The 27,339-nt window shown below is 45.3% G+C and overlaps 1 protein-coding gene across 1 annotated transcript; it reads left to right on the top strand.

Annotated features, from left to right (window-relative positions):
• The first annotated feature begins 1,315 nt into the window (after positions 1–1,315).
• On the top strand, positions 1,316–27,112 carry LOC135533505 (calcitonin gene-related peptide type 1 receptor-like). The gene is given in 15 exon segments (XM_064960798.1): positions 1,316–1,457; positions 10,130–10,203; positions 10,459–10,612; positions 11,081–11,191; positions 11,510–11,622; positions 11,724–11,815; positions 13,750–13,876; positions 22,814–22,922; positions 22,925–22,966; positions 23,141–23,201; positions 23,335–23,401; positions 24,934–24,987; positions 25,066–25,230; positions 25,380–25,444; positions 25,570–27,112. Coding segments are annotated over 14 exon segments (1,434 nt in total). The 5' UTR covers positions 1,316–1,457; positions 10,130–10,152; the 3' UTR covers positions 25,793–27,112.
• Positions 27,113–27,339: the final 227 nt, after the last annotated feature.

The raw sequence follows: 27,339 nt of genomic DNA, 5'->3' as shown, positions 1-27,339 counted from the left end.
TGGTTCAGTGAGTGGAATTGATTAAGCTACTTGAAGTAGTGCCAATTGAAAGCAAGTATACTGTACAAACAAATATTCACATCAGCTTTCAGTGATTTCAAGTTGTCTTTTTTCCTTGCCATTTCCAATATCTGTATCTAACAAAGATCCCGTCTTATGGATACCCTCTATAACTACATTGTAATTCAGCACTAAGGCACGGAGGTTGGCCGACATACCACGGCCGACATACCACGGCCGACCTACCACGGCCAACCTACCACGGCCAACCTACCACGGCCAACCTACCACGGCCAACATACCGCAAACCCCTGAGGTGCCTTAATTGCTATTAGAAACTGGTTACCAATGTAATTAGAGCAGTAAAAATACATGTTTTGTCATACTCGTGTTATACGGTCTGATATACCACGGCTGTCAGCCAATCAGGGGTGGCAGCATAGCCTAGTGGTAAGCTCATTGAGCTAGTAACCAAAAGGTTGCAAGTTCAAATCCCTGAGCTGACAGGGTACAAAACTGTTCCTAGGCTGTCATTGAAAATTAGAATTTGTTCTTAGCTGACTTGCCTAGTTAAATGAAGTTAAAATCAGGGCTCAAACAACCCAGTTTAAGATTTTAAACCTGGGGTTTGTTCAGGAGGATGCAACATTATTGAACATTTAGAGAGAAACATGGAAGTCAACTGATGTGGCTTAACTTGTTTATTTGGATCCCCATTAACTTTTGCAGAAGCAGCAGCTACTCCTCCAGGAGTAAAAAAATGCAATACATTTAAAAAACAGTCACACAAATGTTAAATACAACGATATATAAATACAAAATAAAATAACATTCAAACAATACAACAAATAATGTGTGTGTTAAGAGTGTCTGTACAGTATGTGCGTGTTTGTGTCCCTTGCCGTTCCATGTTTACCCCACAGAGAGGCAGTATTGGACTTTAAGCAAGGAGAAAAAGTGTGCGCTTATTTTTGGTCAAAGAAATGGGTAGATGGATCAAGTAAGTAAAGTATATGTTTTAAGTTACATTAAACTATATATATATTTAAGACGTTTTTAGCTTATTTGATCATTTAAAAAATGTGTATAGGCCTATCAAATTTGGAAAATGTCGGTCAGCCTAATTCAATTGTAGTCGAAATGTGACACTCCCAACGAATATAGAGATGTAAAATAGTCTAAATCAGAGCCAGACTGAGGGCATTCTGACACCAGCAATCCAAAAGGGGACGAGACCCTCGGAAGGAAGAGGCGGTTTGTGATGATGTCACAGGATGCCACTGTAGTGGATCAATTTCAATTTGAAGCTCGAGCTCCTCTCCTCGCTTTTACCGTAGAGCACACTGGATTGAACCATTAGTGAACGGACAACCGGACTATTCGGGCTCTGGAAAAAGGTTCGGGAAAAGCAGAATTTGCTATTTTCTTTTCATTTGAAGGCTACATTTCTCTGTAAGGTAAGACACATTTTAATGAATTCCAGTCCAGCAGAATGACAAATTGGAATCATTTCTGGTATCTTTCTGGAATTGGTTCTGATTGGGTTTGGGTAGGCTATCAAGGTGGATCAGAATAAAACTGTCTACACAAATAGGCCTAATGATAATAAAGTGATAGTATATTGTTGATTGTTAAGATTGGGTCAAGAGCTAATAAAGCTTGTTCAACCATGCAGAGTTCCTCTGAAGAACAGTTGTTTCAAAATCACGGTTTACGTCCACTCCTACCCTGTTGCTGTTGTTGTTTTTGTTGTTGTTGTTATCTGCATTTTTATGTAAGAGGGACTTTGAAAATGATGAAATGCTAAGGGATAATATGGTTTAGATAGATAGGGCTGGCCATGGTGTGATGCAGCACGGCAGGAATATATGCACTTCTAGAAAGAAAACTTCACGAAAGGCAGGGAGACAATATGAACAAAGGAAATAACACATATCAACGGCTATATCCTTCACACACAAGGTGATACTATAGAAGTTTCATCGCTTTTCTACCAACTTGTCATCTTGTTATTTTAATGTTCTTTCTTTTGAGCATTACAATGCCACATATTGTCTGGTTGCGCAGCTTCACTGAGTTCTATGATGACATTGGTCCTTCTCAGGGTAATAGAACCTTCACTAACTGTTGTCAGGGAGATTCAGACAGTTTGGAGTATGTCTGGAAGCCACTTCGTGATGCCTGCTGAATGGCGCACACTGCCTGTTACGAAATAGTCTGGACTGCAGATGTCTGCTGGCTAACGTCTCATTGCCATGGTTACGTGGTTACTAAAGCACCATGGTCAGTCTAAACAGATTGATAGAAGGCTTTGGTTCTGACTTCAGAAGCAGCACCGTGTAAAATGTACACACATTGGTGATTGGTTTTGCTGCAGTTCGTTGATGTGAAAAGATTCCATTCCAAAGAGATGAGATGTGAGAGTACACACACACTGACAAAAGGTTTATCTTATTTCAATACTATACAGGTGCAGGCGGTGCTTGACTTGGGCAGGAGCTCACCGGCACCTGAACGTTTCTACTGCTTGAGCTCCTGTTCCATATAGAATATTAGCTCAAACGTGTTGTGGAGCTCCTGCTTCTAAATATCAACAGTACAGGCACCTATTTCAGTCCAAGTCAAGCACTGGTTGCAGGGCTGTAACAAAACGAGTGCAACAACACTTTCCTCTTCAGGTGTCTGAGCTACACAGTGGAATGGGCTTGGTGCCCCTGAAGGGCCCCTTTAAGAGAGAAAGCACTGTGTGGTGACTAGGGTTTTGGACAGTGGAAAGGTTTGGGTACATTTCCAGGGGTGTGTTGGAGAAGGACATAAGTTAAACAAACTGTCAGAGGGTTGACAAGTGCTTCCTGATTTAGGAGGGCTGGGATGGGGGCTACTGCCGGAAAGAGAAGGAGAGAGAGGATGGGGCTAGAAGGAGAGGGAGGATGGGGCTACTGCCGGAAAGAGAAGGAGAGGGGGATGGGGCTACTGCCGGAAAGAGAAGGAGAGGGGGATGGGGCTACTGCCGGAAAGAGAAGGAGAGAGAGGATGGGGCTACTGCTGGAAAGAGAAGGAGAGGGAGGATGGGGCTACTGCCGGAAAGAGAAGGAGAGAGAGGATGGGGCTACTGCTGGAAAGAGAAGGAGAGAGAGGATGGGGCTACTGCCGGAAAGAGAAGGAGAGAGAGGATGGGGCTACTGCTGGAAAGAGAAGGAGAGAGAGGATGGGGCTACTGCCGGAAAGAGAAGGAGAGGGGGGAGAAAGAGAGAGAGGGATAGAGAGAGACAGGGAGAGGAGAAGGAGAGAGAGGATGGGGCTACTGCCGGAAAGAGAAGGAGAGAGAGGATGGGGCTACTGCCGGAAAGAGAAGGAGAGAGAGGATGGGGCTACTGCCGGAAAGAGAAGGAGAGAGAGGATGGGGCTAGGGAAAGAGAAGGAGAGAGAGGATGGGGCTACTGCCGGAAAGAGAAGGAGGGGGAGAAAGAGAGAGGGATAGAGAGAGACAGGGAGAGGAGAAGGAGAGAGAGGATGGGGCTACTGCCGGAAAGAGAAGGAAGGGGGAGAAAGAGAGGGATAGGGGACAGGGAGAGGAGAAGAGAGAGAGGATGGGGCTACTGCCGGAAAGAAGGAAGGGGGAGAGAGAGAGGATGGGGACAGGGAAGGAGAAGAGAGAGGATGGGGCTACTGCCGGGAAGAAGGAGAGAGGGATAGATGGGGACAGGGAAAGGAGAAGGAGAGAGAGGATGGGGCTACTGCCGGAAAGAGAAGGAGGAGAGGGGGCTAGAAAGAGGAGACAGGGGAGGGGATGGGGCTACCTCCGGAAAGAGAAGGAGAGGGGGGGGGGGCTACTGCCGGAAAGAGAAGGAGAGGGGGGATGGGGCTCTCTCCGGAAAGAGAAGGAGAATTCCATTCAGAGAGTACTGAGAGAAGAAGGAAGGGTGATGGGGCTACTGCCGGGAAAGAGAACTCAGGGGGATGGGGCTACTGCCGGAAAGAGAAGGAGAAGGATGGGGCTACTGCCGGAAAGAGAAGGAGAAGGAAAGAGAAGGAGAGGGATGGGGACTGGGAAAGAGAAGGAGAGGGGGGATGGGGCTACTGCCGGAAAGAGAAGGAAGGGGGAGAAAGAGAGAGAGGGATAGAGAGAGAAGGAGGGAGGATGGGGCTACTGCCGGAAAGAGAAGGAGAGGGGGGGATGGGGCTAGCAGGGAAAGAGAAGGAGAGGGGGATGGGGCTTACTGCCGGAAAGAGAAGGAGAGGGGGATAACCTGGAAAGAGAAGGAGAGAGGGGGATGGGGACAGGGAAAGAGCCCTGTTTTTGAGGAAGGGGCTACTGCCGGAAAGAGAAGGAGACATGGGGAAAGGGAGAAGGTTAGATGGATGGGGCTACTGCCGGAAAGAGAAGAGAGGGGTTGGAGCTATTGCCGGAAAGAGATGGTTTAGAGGAAATATTTGGGAAAGAGAAGGGAGAGAGGATGGAGCTACTGCCATTTTGAGGATGCATTAATATCCGGAAAGTGGAGGAGAGAGAGGATGGGGCTACTTGGAAAGAGAATAAAGGGGGGAGGGGGCCGGAAAGAGAAGGGAGGGGGATAAGCCGGAAAGAGTGGATGGGGCTACTGCCGGAAAGAGAAGGAGAGGGGGTTGGAAATACTGCCGGAAAGAGAAGGGAGAGGATGGGGCTACTGCCGGAAAGAGAAGGAGAGGGGGGGATGGGGACAAATCAGGTGAAGGAGTAGAAGGGATGGGGCACTTTTTATAGTGACCCCAGGGGGAGGGGCTCAAAGTCATTGGAGAAACTAGGGACATAATCATAAATTAAAGTGAGAGAGAGGATGGGGCTACTGCCGGAAGTGTGTAACCCAAGACATCACCAGATGCTGGGTTTCAGGGAGAGGAGAAGGAGAGGGGATGGGGCTCCGGAAAGAGAAGGGAGGGGGGGGAGGGGGCTAGAAAGAGAGAGCCTTAGAGAGGGAAGGGGGAAGGAGAAGGAGAGGGGATTGGGGCTTGCCGGAAAGAGAAGGAGAGAGGGGGGAGGGACTGAGAGACAAAGGGATAGAGAGAGGATGGGGCTACTGCCGGAAAGAGAAGGAGAGGGGGATGGGGCATAATCTGTGAAAGAGAAGGAGAAGAGGGGGGCTAGAAAGAGAAGGAGAGGGGGGATGGGGCTTTTGGGAAAGAGAAGGAGAGAGGGGATGGGGCTACTGCCGGAAAGATGAGGAGGGGGGGGGATGGGAGGGATAGGAGAGGGGTCCAGATGCCGGTGATTGAGGATGGGGCTACTGCCGGAAGAGAACATTCCAGAAGGAGAGGGATGGGGCTACTGCCGGGAGAAGGGAGGAAAGGGGGAAAGCAGGATGGGGCTACTGCCGGAAAGAGAAGGAGACCTGGGGAGCCGGAAAGAGAAGGAGCACAGGATGGGGCTACTGCCGGAAAGAGAAGGAGATTTGGGGGAATAGAGAGAGAAGGGAAGATAGAGGGATTGGCTACTGCCAGAGGATGAGGACCCCCTCCACCCTGGGTCTAGAGGCGGAAGGGAGAGAAGGGAGAGAGAGGTGGGGCTACTGCTTTTCGGAATCAGAGAGGAGAAAGTTTTTACTCTTCTCTTTGGGAAGGAGAAGGAGATTTGCTCACTGCCCATGAAGGAGAGATGAGGGATAGGGAGACAGGGAGAGGAGAAGGAAGAGAGGATGGGGCTACTGCCGGAAAGAGAAGGAGTTTTCTTAGATGTTATTTGGAGAGGGGGAGGGAATAACCCTTCAGGATGGGGCTTCCGGAATGAGAAGGAGAGGGGATGGGGAAGAGCCAGAGAGGGTAGAGAGAGCTACTGCCATCTTGGAGGATGGGGCTACTGCCGGAAAGAGAAGGAAGGGGGAGGGAAGTTCAGGGATAGAGAAGGAATTGAGGGGGCTACTGGGAGAAGAAGGAGAGGGGGATTTCTCTGCCGGAAAGAGAAGGAGAGGGGATTGTTGACTTTGACACAGATAGAGAGAGACCAGGGAAGGAGAAGGAGAGGGGGACTGTTGGGGCTACTGCCTTTTCAGAAGGATGGGGGGGAGAAAGAGAAGGGATCAGAGTGGGTTTACTGCCGTGGAAGGAGGAGAGAGAGAGGATGGGGCTACTGCCGGAAAGAGACCAGGTGTTCTTTCTTTTTTCAGAATGTAGAAGACAGGGATTTGGGAGACCTCAGGATTTTTACTGACCTCTCTGAAGGAGAGAGAGGATGGGGTTACTGCCGGAAAGAGAAGGAGAGGGGGAGAAAGAGCCTCAGGGATAGAGAGAGACAGGGAGTTTTTGGATGGCACTTCCGGAAAGAGAAGGAGTTCCTGGGGGACTTCATGGAGAGAGAGGATGGGGCTTTGCCGGACAGAGAAGGAGAGGGGGAGAGTCCAGAAGAGACAGGGAAGGAGAAGGACAGGAGGATGTTTTACTGCCGGAAAGAGAAGGAGAGGGGGAGAAAGAGAGAGAGGGATAGAGAGAGACAGGGAGAGGAGAAGGATGGAGGACTGGGGCTACTGCCGGAAAGAGAAGGAGAGGGGGAGAAAGAGAGAGGGATAGAGAGAGACAGGGAGAGTCCAAGGAGAGAGAGGATGGGGCTAGCCGGAAAGAGAAATTTCAAGAGAGACAGGGAGAGGAGAAGGAGAGAGAGGATGGGGCTACTGCCGGAATAGAAGGAAGGGGGAGAAAGAGAGAAGGGATAGAGAGAGATTCAGAGGATGGTAGGGGGAGGGGGTAAATACCTCCATGTTTCCTTGGTTCTGCCTGCTCTCTCTTTCACCCCCTCATGAATTCCATTCATTTGGTACTGTAGAACCTTTGGGGTGATGGCAGACTCAAGCCTTCATGTTATGACCCGGTAAAGCTTGGAGAAAAACCCTGACATGTCTCTCAGGCCCCTCCCTGCTGTTCCTCCCTGGTGCTTCAGGAAGGGCACAAGGTTATCATGGTTGGGCCTGCTGTTATTCTGCTTGGCTTCAGAGAAGAGAAGTGCTTTTGTCTTATTGCCAAGCTGATGGTTTAAACCTGACGCTGCATGTTTGGGGAACGACCATCGCGAGCTCTGTTTTTGTTTTAGAAAAGATAGCTAATGCATTAATATCCAGCGGTGGGAGTTTGAGTAGCCCAGATCCCTGTGGATTTATATAAATATTTGGACATTGACCAAGTGATTATCATTTTGGCTCCGTACACCACCACAATGGATTTGGAAGGAAACACAGCATATTGGAGTTGGAAATAAATGACATTGAAATTCAATTATGAATGTGAGGTGAAAGTGCAGACTTTCAGCTTTAATTTGGTATTTACCTCCAAATCAGGTGACGGTGTAGAAATGACAGCACTTTTTATACGTGACCCCCAATTTTAGGGGCTCAAAGTCATTGGACAAACTAACATAATCATAAATTAAATTGTGAGTTTAAAAAAATATTTTGCAGTCAATAACTGCCTGAAGTGTGTAACCCATAGACATCACCAGATGCTGGGTTTCTTCTCTGGTGATGCTCCGTCAGGCCTTTACTGCAGCTGTCTTCAGTTCCTGCTTGTTCTTGGGGCATTTTGCCTTCGGTTTTGCCTTCTGCAAGGGAAGTGCATGCTGAATTGGATTCAGGTCAGGTGATTGACTTGGCCATTGCAGAACATTCCACTTCTTTGCCTTTAAAAAGCATCGTGTTGCTTTCGCAGTATTGCTTCGGGTCATTGTCCATCTGCACTGTGAAGCAACGTCCAATGAGTTTTGAAGCATTTGGCTGAATCTGAATACAAGGGAACCAATTCCATTGGCAGCCATATATGACCATAACACCCCCTCCACCATGCTTCACAGATGAGGTGGTATACTTCGGATCATGAGCAGTTCCTTCCCTTCTGCATACTCATCTCTTTCCAGCCGTCTGGTACAAGTTGATATTTGTCTCATCTGTCCATAGGATGTTGTTCCAGAACTGTACAGGTTTTCTTAGATGTTATTTGGCAAACTCTTAATCTGGTCTTCCTGTTTTTGAGGCTTGCCAGTGGTTTACATCTTGTGCTAAACCGTCTGTATTTACTCTGGTGAAGTTTTCTCTTGATTGTTGACTTTGACACAGATACACCTACCTCCTGGGGAGTGTTCTTGATCTGGACAACTGTTGTGAAGGGGTTTCTTTTCACCAGGGAAATAATTATTCTGTCATCCATCACAGTTGTTTTCCGTGGTCTTCCGGGCCTTTTGGTGTTCCTGAGCTCACCAGTGTGTTCTTTCTTTTTCAGAATGTACCAAATAGTTGATTTGGCCACACCTCATGTTTTTGCTCTCTCTCTGATGGGTTTGTTTTGAAATGTCAGCCTCATGATGGCTTGCTTCACTGGCAGTGACAGACTTCATGTTGAGGGTTAACAGCAACAGAGTCCAAATGCAAATGCCACACTTGAAATCAACTCTAGATCTTTCATCTGATTACTTATAAATGAACGAATTGAGGGAATAACACACAGCTAGCCATGGAACAGCTGAGCAGCCAATTTCCAATGACTTTTGGGCCCTTAAAATGGGGTCACATATAAACAGTGCTGTAATTCCTACACCATTCACCTGATTTGGAGGTAAATACCCTCAAATTAAAGCTGAAAATCTGCCCTTTCAGGTTATATTCATGAATTGATTTCAACTTTGGTTGACAGTTAAAATAATAATAACTTGGTCAATGTCCGAATAGTTCTGGACCTGAATGTATGTGATAGAAGATTTATATTACCCACTACTCGCTATGTACGGTATCTTAGGTTTACGGGTAGTATATTTGTCAGTTGGTGCTGTTCCCTTCACAGATGCTATTGGGCTGCACCTCCATGTGTGTTTTATTATTTAGGAAAGGATCAAAGGGGCCGGTTCTGGGTTCAGTTCTGTGTGATTGATGGCTTCATCACATCAACACGTGTCTCTTTAATGCTTTCAAACAAAACAAGTGTATTTGGAAATAGACTCAGACATCTTGTTTACTGACATGGATGTGATAGGGTAGTTGGGGTAGTTGGCTATGTCAGTGGTGACATAACCAGCGCAACTTTGGTTTTAGAAGTGTGTGAGGGGGACATTAATATTTTTACGCATGGGCCTAAAGCAGACCGTTGCCTCGTTTTGTATCACATTCCAACGGTAAAACTGGGGGGACAAAAATGCAATATCAGAATGTGTGGGGGGGCATGTCCCCCTTGTCCACAGTGAAAGTTGCACCCCTGGACATAACATTCATATTTCATTTTACCTTTATTTTACTAGTCAAGTCAGTTAAGAACAAATTCTTATTTTCAATGACGGCCTAGGAACAGTGGGTTAACTGCCTGTTCAGGGGCAGAACGACAGATTTGTACTTTGTCAGCTTGGGGATTCGAACTTGCAACCTTTCGATTACTAGTCCAACGCTCAAACCACAAGGCTACCCTGTAATTGAGAATGTAATTGATAATAATGTAATTAATGTATCATATGAGTGACATAGCATTCAATCATATGAATGGTTCATCTAGATCAATCTATAAAGGTCTTCTTGAAAAAAACTTGTTTTTAGTGTATCATTATGACTGTGATCTCTCCCTCTTCTCCCTGTTTCTCTGAGACCGATAGGGGATTATTGCAAGCAGTCTTGGCTCTGAGCCATAGATATCTCTCAGTAAAAGCTGGCTGGGACCCGTTGACAGACCTGCTGACCTGTCTCTATCTCTCCTCAGGAGTGACAGAACCTGCCCTTCCACCTGTTGACAGACCTGCTGACCTGTCTCTATCTCTCCTCCAGGACCGTTGACAGACCTGCTGACCTGTCTCTATCTCTCCTCCAGGACCCGTTGACAGACCTGCTGACCTGTCTCTATCTCTCCTCCAGGACCCGTTGACAGACCTGCTGACCTGTCTCTATCTCTCCTCCAGGACCCGTTGACAGACCTGCTGACCTGTCTCTATCTCTCCTCCAGGACCCGTTGACAGACCTGCTGACCTGTCTCTATCTCTCCTGTCTCTGATCTATCTCTCCTCCAGGACCCGTTGACAGACCTGCTGACCTGTCTCTATCTCTCCTCCAGGACCCGTTGACAGACCTGCTGACCTGTCTCTATCTCTCCTCCAGGACCCGTTGACAGACCTGCTGACCTGTCTCTATCTCTCCTCCAGGACCCGTTGACAGCAGAGCCAGGATGGATGCTCACGGCATATTCTCACTTCTGTTGCTGTGTTCTGTCACTGAGGTAATATACTCACCCAAGTTGTGAAGTCATTTACCCTTTGTCCTCGATATGCCTTTTATAAACTCACTGTGGCATGCAGAGTGAATATGGTTGCTCTTGAAAGTCGTAAAAACATGATCATAACTCATATTTAACTCTCAAATCCACACTTTCACTCTCTTGATTTGGTTTGATACTCTAAAATACTCTATGATCATCTCCTTACCTGTCCGTGAGTGTATCGTTTCCTCTGAGTGTTAGCCATTTTTTTCACAGCTGTGCGTGTTGGCGAGCCTTGAGGGGAATGACTCCCAGCAGCACCATACCCAGAACGTCTACCACGACATCGGTGTCACCAGGAACACCATAGTCACTGCTCAGTTTGAGTGCTATCAGAAGATCATGAAAAACGACAAACACAACAAAATAGGTAAGGGTCCCTTACGGGTGGTGTGGTGCAGGTTGTAATGGGGTAGCTCATTTGTTCAATTTCAATCTTATGATTTGCATGGTAGAGTATTTTACTCTTAGCATATTCAATTTGAATTTGAAATAATCTTCAGTCTTAACTGTCCTAACCCCAGTGAATAGCACATTTACATTTACCAGTGACGCTCTTATAGCACCTTCTAAGGAACTGACCTCCTAGTTTCAGTTTCAACTTAAAAGTTTGCTTAAAGGGATACTTCCGGATTTTGGCTAAACCTATTTCCCTAGAGTCAGATGAACTTGTGGATGCCATTATTATGTGTGCAGTATGAAGGAAGTTAGAGGTAGCTTTGCGAACCAATGCTAACTAGCGTTAGCGCGATGACTATGGGTATCTGCTAGCATGCTCATTGACAAAATCCCGAAGTATCCCTTTAAACTGCCTGTGTTGTTGTGTCCCTTCACTCAGGGCCAGTTTGTAACAGGACGTGGGATGGCTGGCTGTGCTGGGAGGACACAGAGGCAGGCTTCACTACAAACCAACACTGTCCAGACTACTTCCAAGACTTTGACACAGCAGGTCTGTATTTTGCAATCTGGCTGGTCTCTCCAACCCAACGACATTGAACAGAGATTATTGTATGACTGTATAAGGTAATGTACGAGTCAGCCTGGCTATTCTCTGTTAGGCTTTTAGAGAAATGTCCTTTGCTGTTTTCAACATTCATTTTAGTATGGATAAAGGGATGAAAGTTATTCTCATGAATGGATATCATTCTTTTTTAATTAATGCTGTGTTGATTGCTGAAACGAGCAAGTGTCACACCTGTCCACTCTTTTGTTGACTCACGTTGGTTGATGCACTACATCACTCACCTTCTGTTTCTCCAATCACCAGAAATGGCGTCCAAAGTGTGCAGTGAAACGGGTAATTGGTTTCTACACCCGGAGAGCAACAGGACATGGACAAACTACACCAAATGTACGGCATACACCAGTGCAGGAAGAGTGGTAAGACACGTGACCTTTTGATAAACTTTTTAATGTAGTTGTGTTGTTGTGGATATTATATTGTAATGCATGTTAGGTTGACATGGTTTATTCTTTCTCAGACAGCGATGAATCTCTACTACCTGGTTCTGATTGGACATGGACTGTCGCTAACGTCATTGTTCTTCTCATTGGGAATATTTTTCCATTTCAAGTAAGTTACTCTGTTAGCCCATAAGTATGCTCCTGTTTTATATTTGATTTTATTAACCTTTATTTTAACATGGTGTCATATTGAGACCAAGTGTCTTTTTCAAATGAGCCCTGCACAATATAAACACACATCAACACAAAACCCAATAAAATACAAAATTACAAAACATGATCATTAAAAAACTAACAAAATCTTAACTTAGAGCATTCCCCACTACTGTTTTAAATTATATAGAAATACACTGCTCAAAAAAATAAAGGGAACACTTAAACAGCACAATGCAACTCCAAGTCAATCACACTTCTGTGAAATCAAACTGTCCACTAAGGAAGCAACACTGATTGACAATAAATTTCACATGCTGTTGTGCAAATGGAATAGACAACAGGTGGAAATTATAGGCAATTAGCAAGAGACGGAGTCTACAACCCACACAAGTGGCTCAGGTAGTGCAGCTCATCCAGGATGGCACATCAATGCGAGCTGTGGCAAGAAGGTTTGCTGTGTCTGTCAGCGTAGTGTCCAGAGCATGGAGGCACTACCAGGAGACAGGCCAGTACATCAGGAGACGTGGAGGATGCCGTAGGAGGGTAACAACCCAGCAGCAGGACCGCTACCTCCGCCTTTGTGCAAGGAGGAGCAGGAGGAGCACTGCCAGAGCCCTGCAAAATGACCTCCAGCAGGCCACAAATGTGCACGTGTCTGCTCAAACGGTCAGAAACAGACTGCATGAGGGTGGTATGAGGGCCCGACGTCCACAGGTGGGGGTTGTGCTTACAGCCCAACACCGTGCAGGACGTTTGGCATTTGCCAGAGAACATCAAGATTGGCAAATTCGCCACTGGTGCCCTGTGCTCTTCACAGATGAAAGCAGGTTCACACTGAGCACGTGACAAACGTGACAGAGTCTGGAGACGCCGTGGAGAACGTTCTGCTGCCTGCAACATCCTCCAGCATGACTGGTTTGGCGGTGGGTCAGTCATGGTGTGGGGTGGCATTTCTTTGGGGGGTCGCACAGCCCTCCATGTGCTCGCTAGAGGTAACCTGACTGCCATTAGGTACCGAGATGAGATCCTCAGACCCCTTGTGAGACCATATGCTGGTGCGGTTGGCCCTGGGTTCCTCCTAATGCAAGACAATGCTAGACCTCATGTGGCTGGAATGTGTCAACAGTTCCTGCAAGAGGAAGGCATTGATGCTATGGACTGGCCCGCCAGTTCCCCAGACCTGAATCCAATTGAGCACATCTGGGACATCATGTCTCGCTCCATCCACCAACGCCACGTTGCACCACAAACTGTCCAGGAGTTGGCGGATGCTTTAGTCCAGGTCTGGGAGGAGATCCCTCAGGAGACCATCCGCCACCTCATCAGGAGCATGCCCAGGGGTTGTAGGGAGGTCATACAGGCACGTGGAGGCCACACACACTACTGAGCCTCATTTTGACTTGTTTTAAGGACATTACATCAAAGTTGGATCAGCCTGAAGTGTGGTTTTCCACTTTAATTTTGAGTGTGACTCCAAATCCAGAACTCCATGGGTTGATAAATTTGATTTCCATTGATAATTTGTGTGTGATTTTGTTGTCAACACATTCAACTATGTAAAGAAAAAAGTATTTAATAAGAATATTTCATTCATTCAGATCTAGGATGTGTTATTTTAGTGTTCCCTTTTTTTGAGCAGTGTATATAGAAATATGGTGTTTTTCTTACTTTAGATTGAATAATTGAATAATTTTCTGTGGAAAGAAGGAGGAAAAACTCATTCATACTGGCCTACTCAAAAGGAGGCATTAACGACACAAGCGTCATAAATTATGTTGGGAGAATGTATTTATAAGGAGTTGTAGGGAGTTTAACTCGATAAAGATAGTACATTAATCCCCTTCCATTGTTGTCCATTCAAGGATATTTTCTTTCTTTCCCTACCAGGAGTCTAAGCTGCCAGAGGATAACGCTCCACAAAAACCTATTTTTTTCATTTGTGTTGAACTCGGTCATCACCATCATCTGGTTGACAGCGGTAGCTAACAACCAGGGACTAGTGCAGAGCAACCCTGTGAGTATGATGACTAACAACCAGGGACTAGTACAACCCTGTCAGTATGATGACTAACAACCAGGGACTAGTACAACCCTGTCAGTATGATGACTAACAACCAGGGACTAGTACAACCCTGTCAGTATGATGACTAACAACCAGGGACTAGTACAACCCTGTCAGTATGATGACTAACAACCAGGGACTAGTACAGTACAACCCTGTCAGTATGATGACTAACAACCAGGGACTAGTACAACCCTGTCAGTATGATGACTAACAACCAGGGACTAGTACAACCCTGTCAGTATGATGACTAACAACCAGGGACTAGTACAACCCTGTCAGTATGATGACTAACAACCAGGGACTAGTACAACCCTGTCAGTATGATGACTAACAACCAGGGACTAGTACAACCCTGTCAGTATGATGACTAACAACCAGGGATGAGTACAACCCTGTCAGTATGATGACTAACAACCAGGGACTAGTACAACCCTGTCAATATGATGACTAACAACCAAGGACTAGTACAGTACAACCCTGTCTGTATGATGACTAACAACCAAGGACTAGTACAGTACAACCCTGTCAGTATGATGACTAACAACCAGGGACTAGTACAACCCTGTCAGTATGATGACTAACAACCAGGGACTAGTACAGTACAACCCTGACAGTATGATGACTAACAACCAGGGACTAGTACAACCCTGTCAGTATGTTGACTAACAACCAAGGACTAGTACAGTACAACCCTGTCAGTATGATGACTAACAACCAGGGACTAGTACAACCCTGTCAGTATGATGACTAACAACCAAGGACTGTACAAGTATGATGACTAACAACCAGGACTAGTACAGTACAACCCTGTCAGTATGATGACTAACAACCAGGGACTAGTACAGTACAACCCTGTCAGTATGATGACTAACAACCAGGGACTAGTACAACCCTGTCAGTATGATGACTAACAACCAGGGACTAGTACAGTACAACCCTGTCAGTATGATGACTAACAACCAGGGACTAGTACAGTACAACCCTGTCAGTATGATGACTAACAACCAGGGACTAGTACAACCCTGTCAGTATATGACTAACAACCAATGGACTAACAACAGTACAACCCTGTCAGTATGATGACTAACAACCAGGGACTAGTACAACCCTGTCAGTATGATGACTAACAACCAGGGACTAGTACACCTGTCAGTATGATGACTAACAACCAGGACTAGTACAGTACAACCCTGTCAGTATGATGACTAACAACCAGGGACTAGTACAACCCTGTCAGTATGATGACTAACAACCAGGGACTAGTACAGTACAACCCTGTCAGTATGATGACTAACAACCAGGGACTAGTACAACCCTGTCAGTATGATGACTAACAACCAACAGTACAACCCTGTCCGTATGATGACTAACAACCAAGGACTAGTACAGTACAACCCTGTCAGTATGATGACTAACAACCAGGGACTAGTACAGTACAACCCTGCCAGTATGATGACTAACAACCAGGGACTAGTACAGTACAACCCTGTCAGTATGATGACTAACAACCAGGGACTAGTACAACCCTGTCAGTATGATGACTAACAACCAAGGACTAGTACAGTACAACCCTGTCAGTATGATGACTAACAACCAGGGACTAGTACAGTACAACCCTGTCAGTATGATGACTAACAACCAGGGACTAGTACAACCCTGTCAGTATGATGACTAACAACCAGGGACTAGTACAGTACAACCCTGTCAGTATGATGACTAACAACCAGGGACTAACAACCAGGGACTAGTACAGTACAACCCTGTCAGTATGATGACTAACAACCAGGGACTAGTACAACCCTGTCAGTATGATGACTAACAACCAGGGACTAGTACAGTACAACCCTGTCAGTATGATGACTAACAACCAGGGACTAGTACAACCCTGTCAGTATGATGACTAACAACCAGGGACTAGTACAGTACAACCCTGTCAGTATGATGACTAACAACCAGGGACTAGTACAACCCTGTCAGTATGATGACTAACAACCAGGGACTAGTACAACCCTGTCAGTATGATGACTAACAACCAGGGACTAGTACAACCCTGTCAGTATGATGACTAACAACCAGGGACTAGTACAACCCTGTCAGTATGATGACTAACAACCAGGGACTAGTACAACCCTGTCCGTATGATGACTAACAACCAGGACTAGTACAACCCTGTCAGTATGTTGACTAACAACCAGGGACTAGTACAGTACAACCCTGTCAATATGATGACTACCAACCAGGGACTAGTACAACCCTGTCAGTATGATGACTAACAACCAGGGACTAGTACAGTACAACCCTGTCAGTATGTTGACTAACAACCAAGGACTAGTACAGTACAACCCTGACAGTATGATGACTAACAACCAGGGACTAGTACAACCCTGTCAGTATGATGACTAACAACCAAGGACTAGTACAGTACAACCCTGTCAGTATGATGACTAACAACCAGGGACTAGTACAACCCTGTCAGTATGATGACTAACAACCAGGGACTAGTACAACCCTGTCCGTATGATGACTAACAACCAAGGACTAGTACAGTACAACCCTGTCAGTATGATGACTAACAACCAGGGACTAGTACAACCCTGTCAGTATGATGACTAACAACCAGGGACTAGTACAGTACAACCCTGTCAGTATGATGACTAACAACCAGGGACTAGTACAACCCTGTCAGTATGATGACTAACAACCAGGGACTAGTACAGTACAACCCTGTCAGTATGATGACTAACAACCAGGGACTAGTACAACCCTGTCAGTATGATGACTAACAACCAGGGACTAGTACAGTACAACCCTGTCAGTATGATGACTAACAACCAGGGACTACAGTACAACCCTGTCAGTATGATGACTAACAACCAGGGACTAGTACAACAACCCTGTCAGTATGATGACTAACAACCAAGGACTAGTACAGTACAACCCTGTCAGTATGATGACTAACAACCAAGGACTAGTACAACCCTGTCAGTATGATGACTACCAACCAGGGACTAGTACAGTACAACCCAGAATGATGACTAACAACCAGGGACAGTACAACCCTGTGTATGATGACTAACAACCAGGGACTAGTACAACCCTGTCAGTATGATGACTAACAACCAGGGACTAGTACAACCCTGTCAGTATGATGACTAACAACCAGGGACTTACAACCCTGTCAGTATGATGACTAAAACCAGGGACTAGTACAGCCCTGTCAGTATGATGACTAACAACCAAGGACTAGTACAGTACAACCCTGTCAGTATGATGACTAACAACCAGGGACTAGTACAACCCTGTCAGTATGATGACTAACAACCAGGGACTAGTACAACCCTGTCCGTATGATGACTAACAACCAGGGACTAGTACAGTACAACCCTGTCAGTATGATGACTAACAACCAAGGACTAGTACAGTACAACCCTGTCAGTATGATGACTAACAACCAGGGACTAGTACAGTACAACCCTGTCAGTATGATGACTAACAACCAGGGACTAGTACAACCCTGTCAGTATGATGACTAACAACCAGGGACTAGTACAACCCTGTCAATATGATGACTACCAACCAGGGACTAGTACAACCCTGTCAGTATGATGACTAACAACCAAGGACTAGTACAGTACAACCCTGTCAGTATGATGACTAACAACCAGGGTACAACAGTATGATGACAACCCTGTACAGTACAAGTATGATGACTAACAACCAGGGACTAGTACAGCCCTGTCAGTATGATGACTAACAACCCTGTCAGTATGATGACTAACAACCAGGGACTAGTACAGTACAACCCTGTCAGTATGATGACTAACAACCAGGGACTACAGTACAACCCTGTCAGTATGATGACTAACAACCAGGGACTAGTACAACCCTGTCAGTATGATGACTAACAACCAGGGACTAGTACAACCCTGTCAGTATGATGACTAACAACCAGGGACTAGTACAACCCTGTCAGTATGATGACTAACAACCAGGGACTAGTACAGTACAACCCTGTCAGTATGATGACTAACAACCAGGGACTAGTACAACCCTGTCAGTATGATGACTAACAACCAGGGACTAGTACAGTACAACCCTGTCAGTATGATGACTCACAACCAGGGACTAGTTGTACAACCAGGGACTTTCAAATGATGACTGACAAGACAGTACAACCCTGTCAGTATGATGACTAACAACCAGGACAGTTAACAATAAGGACTGTACAGTACAATGTCATTGACTAACAATAAGGGACTCAATAATGACTACCAACCATACAACCCTGTCAGTATGATGACTAACAACCAGGGACTAGTACAACCCTGTCAGTATGATGACTAACAACCAGGGAGTAGTACAACCCTGTCAGTATGATGACTAACAACCAGGGACTAGTACAACCCTGTCAATATGATGACTACCAACCAGGGACTAGTACAACCCTGTCAGTATGATGACTAACAACCAGGGACTAGTACAACCCTGTCAGTATGATGACTAACAACCAGGGACTAGTACAGTACAACCCTGTCAGTATGATGACTAACAACCAGGGACTAGTACAGTACAACCCTGTCAGTATGATGACTAACAACCAGGGACTAGTACAACCCTGTCAGTATGATGACTAACAACCAGGGACTAGTACAGTACAACCCTGTCAGTATGATGACTAACAACCAGGGACTAGTACAGTACAACCCTGTCAGTATGATGACTAACAACCAGGGACTAGTACAGTACAACCCTGTCAGTATGATGACTAACAACCAGGGACTAGTACCCTGTCAGTATGATGACTAACAACCAGGGACTAGTACCCTGTCAGTATGATGACTAACAACTAGGGACTAGTACAGTACAACCCTGTCAGTATGATGACTAACAACCAGGGACTAGTACAACCCTGTCAGTATGCAAAGCAACACTAATTATACTGTACATGTACAGTACCAGTCAAAGGTTTGGACTAGAGGTCGACCGATTATGATTTTTCAACGCCCGATACCAATACTGATTATTGGAGGACCAAAAAAGCCGATGCCGATTAATCGGACGATTTGTATTTATTTATTTGTAATAATGACAATTACAACAATACTGAATGAACACTTATTTTAACTTAATATAATACATCAATAAAATCAATTTAGCCTCAAGTAAATAATGAAACATGTTCAATTTGGTTTAAATAAGGCAAAAACAAAGTGTTGGAGAAGAAAGTACAAGTGCAATATGTGCTATGTAAGAAAGCTAACGTTAACGTTCCTTGCTCAGAACATGAGAACATATGAAAGCTGGTGGTTCCTTTTAACATGAGTCTTCAATATTCCCAGGTAAGAAGTTTTAGGTTGTAGTTATTATAGGAATTATAGGACTATTTCCCTCTATACCATTTGTATTTAATTAACCTTTGACTATTAGATGTTCTTATAGGCACTTTAGTATTGCCAGTGTAACAGTATAGCTTCCGTCCCTCTCCTCGCTCCTCCCTGGGCTCGAACCAGCAACACAACGACAACAACCACCATCGAAGCAGCATTACCCATGCAGAGCAAGGGGAACAACTACTAGAACTACACTATTAGCGCACGCTAACTAGCTAGCCATTTCACTTCAGTTAGACCAGCCTCATCTCGGGAGTTGATAGGCTTGAAGTCATAAACAGCTAACAGTTAACTACACATGGTTGATGATATTACTAGATATTCTCTAGCGTGTCCTGTGTTGCATATAATCTGCCTACCACCGCTCAGTCAGATACTTAGATACTTGTATGCTTGTATGCTCAGTCAGATTATATGCAACACAGGACACGCTAGAGAATATCTAGTAATATCATCAACCATGTGTAGTTAACTAGTGATTATGATTGATTGTTTTTATAAGATAACTTTAATGCTAGCTAGCAACTTACCTTGGCTTACTGCATTCGCGTAACAGGCAGTCTCCTTGTGGAGTGCAACGAGAGAGAGGCAGGTTGTTATTGCGTTGGACTAGTTAACTGTAAGGTTGCAAGATTGGATCCCCCGAGCTGACAAGGTGAAAATCTGTTGTTTTGCCCCTGAACAAGGCAGTTAACCCACCGTTCCTAGGCCGTCATTGAAAATAAGAACGTGTTCTTAACTGACTTGCCTAGTTAAATAAAGGTATATAATATATATATATATATATATATATATATATATACAATGCCTTGCGAAAGTATTCGGCCCCCTTGAACTTTGCGACCTTTTGCCACATTTCAGGCTTCAAACATAAAGATATAAAACTGTATTTTTTGTGAAGAATCAACAACAAGTGGGACACAATCATGAAGTGGAACGACATTTATTGGATATTTCAAACGTTTGTAACAAATCAAAAACTGAAAAATTGGGCGTGCAAAATTATTCAGCCCCCTTAAGTTAATACTTTGTAGCACCACCTTTTGCTGCGATTACAGCTGTAAGTCGCTTGGGGTATGTCTCTATCAGTTTTGCACATCGAGAGACTGACATTTTTTCCCATTCCTCCTTGCAAAACAGCTCGAGCTCAGTGAGGTTGGATGGAGAGCATTTGTGAACAGCAGTTCTTTCCACAGATTCTCGATTGGATTCAGGTCTGGACTTTGATTTGGCCATTCTAACACCTGGATATGTTTATTTTTGAACCATTCCATTGTAGATTTTGCTTTATGTTTTGGATCACTGTCTTGTTGGAAGACAAATCTCCGTCCCAGTCTCAGGTCTTTTGCAGACTCCATCAGGGTTTCTTCCAGAATGGTCCTGTATTTGGCTCCATCCATCTTCCCATCAATTTTAACCATCTTCCCTGTCCCTGCTGAAGAAAAGCAGGCCCAAACCATGATGCTGCCACCACCATGTTTGACAGTGGGTATGGTGTGTTCAGGGTGATGAGCTGTGTTGCTTTTACGCCAAACATAACGTTTTGCATTGTTGCCAAAAAGTTCAATTTTGGTTTCATCTGACCAGAGCACCTTCTTCCACATGTTTGGTGTTTCTCCCAGGTGGCTTGTGGCAAACTTTAAATGACACTTTTTATGGATATCTTTAAGAAATGGCTTTCTTCTTGCCACTCTTCCATAAAGGCCAGATTTGTGCAATATACGACTGATTGTTGTCCTATGGACAGAGTCTCCCACCTCAGCTGTAGATCTCTGCAGTTCATCCAGAGTGATCATGGGCCTCTTGGCTGTATCTCTGATCAGTCTTCTCCTTGTATGAGCTGAAAGTTTAGAGGGACGGCCAGGTCTTGGTAGATTTGCAGTGGTCTGATACTCCTTCCATTTTAATATCGCTTGCACAGTGCTCCTTGGGATGTTTAAAGCTTGGGAAATCTTTTTGTATCCAAATCCGGCTTTAAACTTCTTCACAACAGTATCTCGGACCTGCCTGGTGTGTTCCTTGTTCTTCATGATGCTCTCTGCGCTTTTAACGGACCTCTGAGACTATCACAGTGCAGGTGCATTTATACGGAGACTTGATTTCACACAGGTGGATTGTATTTATCATCATTAGTCATTTAGGTCAACATTGGATCATTCAGAGATCCTCACTGAACTTCTGGAGAGAGTTTGCTGCACTGAAAGTAAAGGGGCTGAATAATTTTGCACGCCCAATTTTTCAGTTTTTGATTTGTTAAAAAGTTTGAAATATCCAATAAATGTCGTTCCACTTCATGATTGTGTCCCACTTGTTGTTGATTCTTCACAAAAAATACAGTTTTATATCTTTATGTTTGAAGCCTGAAATACCATTGGAGGACCGAATACTTTCGCAAGGCACTGTATTTTTTCATCTGCAAATCGGCGCCCAAAAATACAGTTTTCCAATTGTTATGAAAACTTGATATCCCTAATTAATCGGCCATTCCGATTAATCGGTCAACCTCTAGTTTGGACACACTTACTTATTGGCCTAGAAGGCCAGCATCCCAGAATCGTTCTCTTCACGGTTGGCGTTGAGACTGGTGTTTTGCAGGTACTATTTATTGAAGCTGCCAGTTGAGGATTTGTGAGGCGTCTGTTTCTCAAACTAGATACTCTAATGTACTTGTCCTCTTGCTCAGTTGTGCACCTGGGCCTCCCACTCCTCTTTCTATTCTGGTTAGAGCCATTTTGCACTGTTCTGTGAAGGGATTAGTACACAGCATTGTACGAGATCTTCAGTTTCTTGGCAATTCCTCACATGGAAGAGCCTTCATTTCTCAGAACAAGAATGGACTGACGAGTTTCAGAAGAAAGGTCTTTGTTTCTAGCCATTTTGAGCCTGTAATCGAACCCACAAATGCTGATGCTCCAGATACTCAACTAGTCTAAAGAAGGCCAGTTTTATTGCTGCCTTAATCAGCACAACAGTTTTCAGCTGTGCAAACGTAATTGAAAAGGGTTTTCTAATGATCAATTAGCCTTTTAAAATTATAGACTTGGATTAGCTAATACAACGTGCCATTGGAACACAGGAGTGATGGTTGCTGATAATGGGCCTCTGTAGGTCTATGAAGATATTCCATAAATAATCAGCCGTTTCCAGCTACAATAGTCATTTACAACATTAACAATGTCTACACTGTATTTCTGATCAATTTGAGGTTATTTTAATGGACAAAGAAATGTGCTTTTCTTTCAAAAACAAGGACATTTCTAAGTAACCCCAAACGTTTGAACAGTAGTGTATATTAAAGGTGTAAATATATTAAAGGTTTATTTATTAACGTTCCCAACCTGTTTCACAAGAACAGAATTAACTTAGGATGTAAATAATGAGCAAAGCATTTCCAAGCTCAGTAGACAAAAATGTCTACTCAACCATAGATTGTTGGTTGACTCTGACAGGGGATATTCCAAGCTGATACTAGTTCTGCTTCCCCATCCCCCACCAGGTGAGCTGTAAGGTGATCATGTTTATTCACCTGTACCTGTTTGGCTGTAACTACTTCTGGATGCTGTGTGAGGGCATCTACTTGCACACACTCATCGTCGTGGCTGTGTTCGCGAGAAACAACACCTCATGTGGTACTACCTGCTTGGATGGGGTTCACGTGAAGTTACGACAAAACTATTAACTAATGAAACAATTCACTAACTATTACACGATTAAACAACGCTTGCCTTTTTAAGGGACGTTTCTAGAGGTTCATTTCATGTTGAATTACAGTTGTTTGTCCATTATGTCATCCATTAAAATCAATTGTTGAATAATCTCCCAGGATTTCCACTCATACCTGCATTGATACATGCAATAGCACGAAGCTACTACTACAATGATAAGTAAGTATTTTGATATCTTTCTCTCTGGTCTTTGATACGTATGCCTTTCTCTGCCACATACAGTAATTCATGGATAAGCCATGTTGTCCACATGAGTCAAATATCTCTTGGCATCTCCCTCTCTCCTCCACAGTTGTTGGATCAGCTCAAACACTTCCCTCCTCTACATTATCCATGGTCCCATCTGTGCTGCCCTGCTGGTGAGCTCTTCTTTAAGACACAATTCCAAGTACATTTAACGTTTATGACCATCCATGTTCTTCCCCTTGTGTGATCACTGTAAACAGAACAGTCATCAACCTCAGGTCTCCTTTATACTCTGGGTGGGATTTTAAGTACATTTACTTTGGACATAATGTACATGTCTCTGGCTGGACTCATTGGACACATTGGCTTATTTCCAAAATATCTATTTCTAACTCTTCTCTTCTCTCTTCTGTCTCTCTGTCTCTCTCTGTCTCTCTGTCTCTTCTCCCCCTCCCTCTCTCCTACCCCCTTCTCTCCCCCTCCTCCTCCTTTCTCTGTCTCTCTCTGTCTCTCTCTGTCTCTATGTCTTCTTCTCCCCCTCCCTCTCTCCTAACCCTTCTCTATCCCTCCCTCGAACCCCTCTCTCTCTCTGTCTCTCTGTCTCTCTTCTCCCCCTCCCTCTCTCCTACCCCCTTCTCTCCCCCTCCCATTCCTCTCTCTCTGTAATCTCTCTGTCTCTCTGTCTCTTCTCCCCTCCCTCTCTCCTACCCCTTCTCTCCCCCTCCTCCTCCTCTCTCTGTCTCTCTCTGTCTCTCTGTCTCTTTTCCAAGGACCTCCCTCTCTCCTACCCCCTTCTCTCCCCCTCCTCTCTCTGTCTCTCTATTGTCTCTCTGTCTCTTCTCCCCCTCCCTCTCTCCTACCCCAAGTTCTATCCCTCCCTCCCCCTCTCTCTGTCTCTCTCTGTCTCTCTGTCTCTTCTCCCCTCCCCACTCCTACCCCCCTTCTCATGTTTCCTCCCATATCTCTATCCCTCCCTCCCCCTGCTGGATCTCTGTCTCTCTCTGTCTCTCTGTCTCTTCTCTGCCCTCTCTCCTACCCCCTTCTCTCTCCCTCCCCCCTCTCTCTGTCTCTCTGTCTCTCTGTCTCTTCTCCCCCTCCCCCTCCTACCCCCTTCTCTATCCCTCCCCCCCCTCTCTCCCTGTCTCTCTGTCTCTTCTCCTCTCTCTATGCCTTTCTCTGCCACATACAGTAATTCATGGATAAGCCATGTCTCTCTCTGTCTCTCTGTCTCTTCTCCCCCTCCCCTCTCTCCTACCCCCTTCTCTATCCCTCCCCTGTCCTCTCTGTGAGCTCTTCTTTCTCTACATTCTCTTTCCTGACCATCCATGTTCTTCCTTGTGCCACTTCTCTCCCTCCTCCTTCCTCTCTCTTTTCTCCTCTCTGTCTAATTTTCCCCCTCCCTCATTCTCCTTACCCCCTTCTCTCCCCCTCCTCCTCTCTCCTGTCTCTCTGTCTCTCTGTCTCTTCTCCGCCTCCCTCTCTCCTACCCCCCTTTCTCCCCCTCCTCCTCCTCTCTCTGTCTCTCTCTCTCCCCCCCCCTCTCTCCTACCCCCTTCTCTCCCCCTCCCCTCCTCTCTCTGTCTCTCTGTCTCTTCTCCCCCTCCCTCTCTCCTACCCCCTCTCCTCCCCCTCTCCTCCTCTCTCTGTCTCTTCTCCTCCTCCTCTCTCCTACCCCCTTCTCTCCCCCTCCTCCTCCTCTCTCCAGGTGAATCTTTTCTTCCTGTTAAACATTGTGCGTGTCCTCATCACCAAACTGAAGGTAATCCACCAACAAGCAGAAGATCATTTCCTCTATTTGTAGTAACAAGTGGACTAATAAAGTTGTATTGTATTCTAGGTGACCCATCAAGCTGAATCTAGCCTCTACATGAAGGCTGTGAGAGCCACCCTGATCCTCGTCCCTCTCCTGGGCATCCAGTTTGTCTTGTTCCCCTACAAACCCCAGGGACGCTTCGCCTTGGAGATCTACGACTATATTATGAACATCCTCATGCACTACCAGGTAGGTCAACTCTAGAACATTCTCAAATTTCTAGAACCCTAGAGACCTTCTAGAACTTCTAAGTCAACTCTAGAAGTTAAGTTAGAGTAGTGTCCCAAGCTGGTTAGTGTTGTCTTCTTTGTGTTGAAGTATCCTGTTTCTATCCTCAGGGTCTCCTGGTTGCCACCATCTTCTGCTTCTTCAATGGGGAGGTAAGACTTCAGCGGGATATTACGTCAATTCTGAACTAACTCTCCGTCAGAAAGCTGAGCTGATGCAACCATAATTACTTTGATAAGGTATCACGTTGAAGCAATGTAAACTGTTGTCCGATGGGACTTTCTTTCTTCCAGGTCCAAGGTGTTTGCGAAGGCACTGGAACCAGCAGAGGATCCAGTTTGGCAGTAACTTTGCCCACGCAGATGTCTTCCGCTCAGCCTCATACGTGGCGTCATCCCTGACGGAGGTGCATCGCTGCTACAGCATCGACGGGCACACCGAACACATGAACGGCAAGAACAGCTACCACGACGTGGAGACGGTGACACCCACCATACTCCGGTCGGACAACCCGTTTGCCTGAGACTGAAGGTGGGAAGTCGCGGGTCTTGGGTCTGTACAGTTACACAGTGGCAGTTCAACTTTCAGTTGAAATGGCTGCAGACAATTTGGAACTCTTTTCCCACCATATTCTAGAACATTTTCTCAAACTTCTTGGCAGTCGCCTTCACAGCAATTGGATGATGGTGAAAAAGTACATGAACGTTTATAGGGGGCACTACTCAGCCTCTTGATCTGGTCAATACAGTTACCTTCAACTGATCCACTTTAACTTCACGAGGACGGAATAGGCACTTAACTAGAGACACCTGTGTAAAGGAATGGACACTACCTACACTACCTTAAGGGTTTTAGTGTAAGGAATGGACACTACCTACACTACCTTAAGGGTTTTAGTGTAAGGAATGGACACTACCTACACTACCTTAAGGGTTTTAGTGTAAGGAATGGACACTACCTACACTACCTTAAGGGTTTTAGTGTAAGGAATGGACACTACCTACACTACCTTAAGGGTTTTAGTGTAAGGAATGGACACTACCTACACTACCTTAAGGGTTTTAGTGTAAGGAATGGACACTACCTACACTACCTTAAGGGTTTTAGTGTAAATCAATCTTGCCGTTTCATCCTGTGGACTGAAGGGCCTACGACTGTACAACAACCTCTGACCCAAGAGCCTGAGACTCTACAACAACTTCTGACCCAAGAGCCTGAGACTCTACAACAACCTCTGACCCAAGAGGAGTACAGTGCAATGAACTTGTTGGGCCTTCTGGTGATATAATTACTTCCATTCTGTAAAGGACAAAGGAAACCTAATGTATATGGACCTTAAGCACTGGATTATGTATTAAGATTGGCAGGCTCTTTATGGCTCTCTTTATGACAAGACAAGTAACTAAACGGCACAGTGGATTTATTTTGATACAGTGTACAGTTACAATTGTTTTATTTTACAGCAATTAGCATTGAATGTGTTATCATGTGTTGTTCTCTGTGGTTTGAATTTGCATGGTCATTGATGGCTACTTATTTATAACTATGTTACATTAGTACAAGATGGACCACCCATTAGAATGTTAATTTCCTGTCAGTGTATTACCCTGTCCAGCGGTCTTCTCCCTTCTGTCTAGACTAGGGTTTAGTCCCTCTGTGGGAGTTTATGTCTGGCACATAAAATGACCTTGGTTTTGCCTCAGTTTTATCTGTCATAGTTGAATGTATGTAAGTCTTGTTTAAGTATATAAGTATTTTTTTTCATAGAGTTGCTTCATATCCAAATGCTGGAGAGAATTCTGCTCACACGTGGATACTTAATGTGGAGGGAGAGAGAGGGTGAGGGAGAGAGAGGGGGGGGGGGAGAGGGAGGGGAGGCAGAGAGGGGGGAGGGGAGAGAGGGGGAGAGAGAGAGAGGGAGAGGGAGAGAGAGGGAGAGGAAGGGAGAAGAGGGGGGGAGAGAGAGGGGGAGGGGGGGAGGGAGAGAGAGGGGGAGAGAGAGAGAGAGGGAGAGAGGGGGAGAGAGAGGGGGAGGGGAGAGAGGGAGGGAGAGAGAGGAGGGGGGAGAGA

The sequence above is a fragment of the Oncorhynchus masou genome, unplaced genomic scaffold (assembly GCF_036934945.1).
Source record: "Oncorhynchus masou masou isolate Uvic2021 unplaced genomic scaffold, UVic_Omas_1.1 unplaced_scaffold_2414, whole genome shotgun sequence".
Lineage (NCBI taxonomy): Eukaryota > Metazoa > Chordata > Actinopteri > Salmoniformes > Salmonidae > Oncorhynchus > Oncorhynchus masou.
This window is presented reverse-complemented; position numbering and strand designations above follow the sequence as displayed.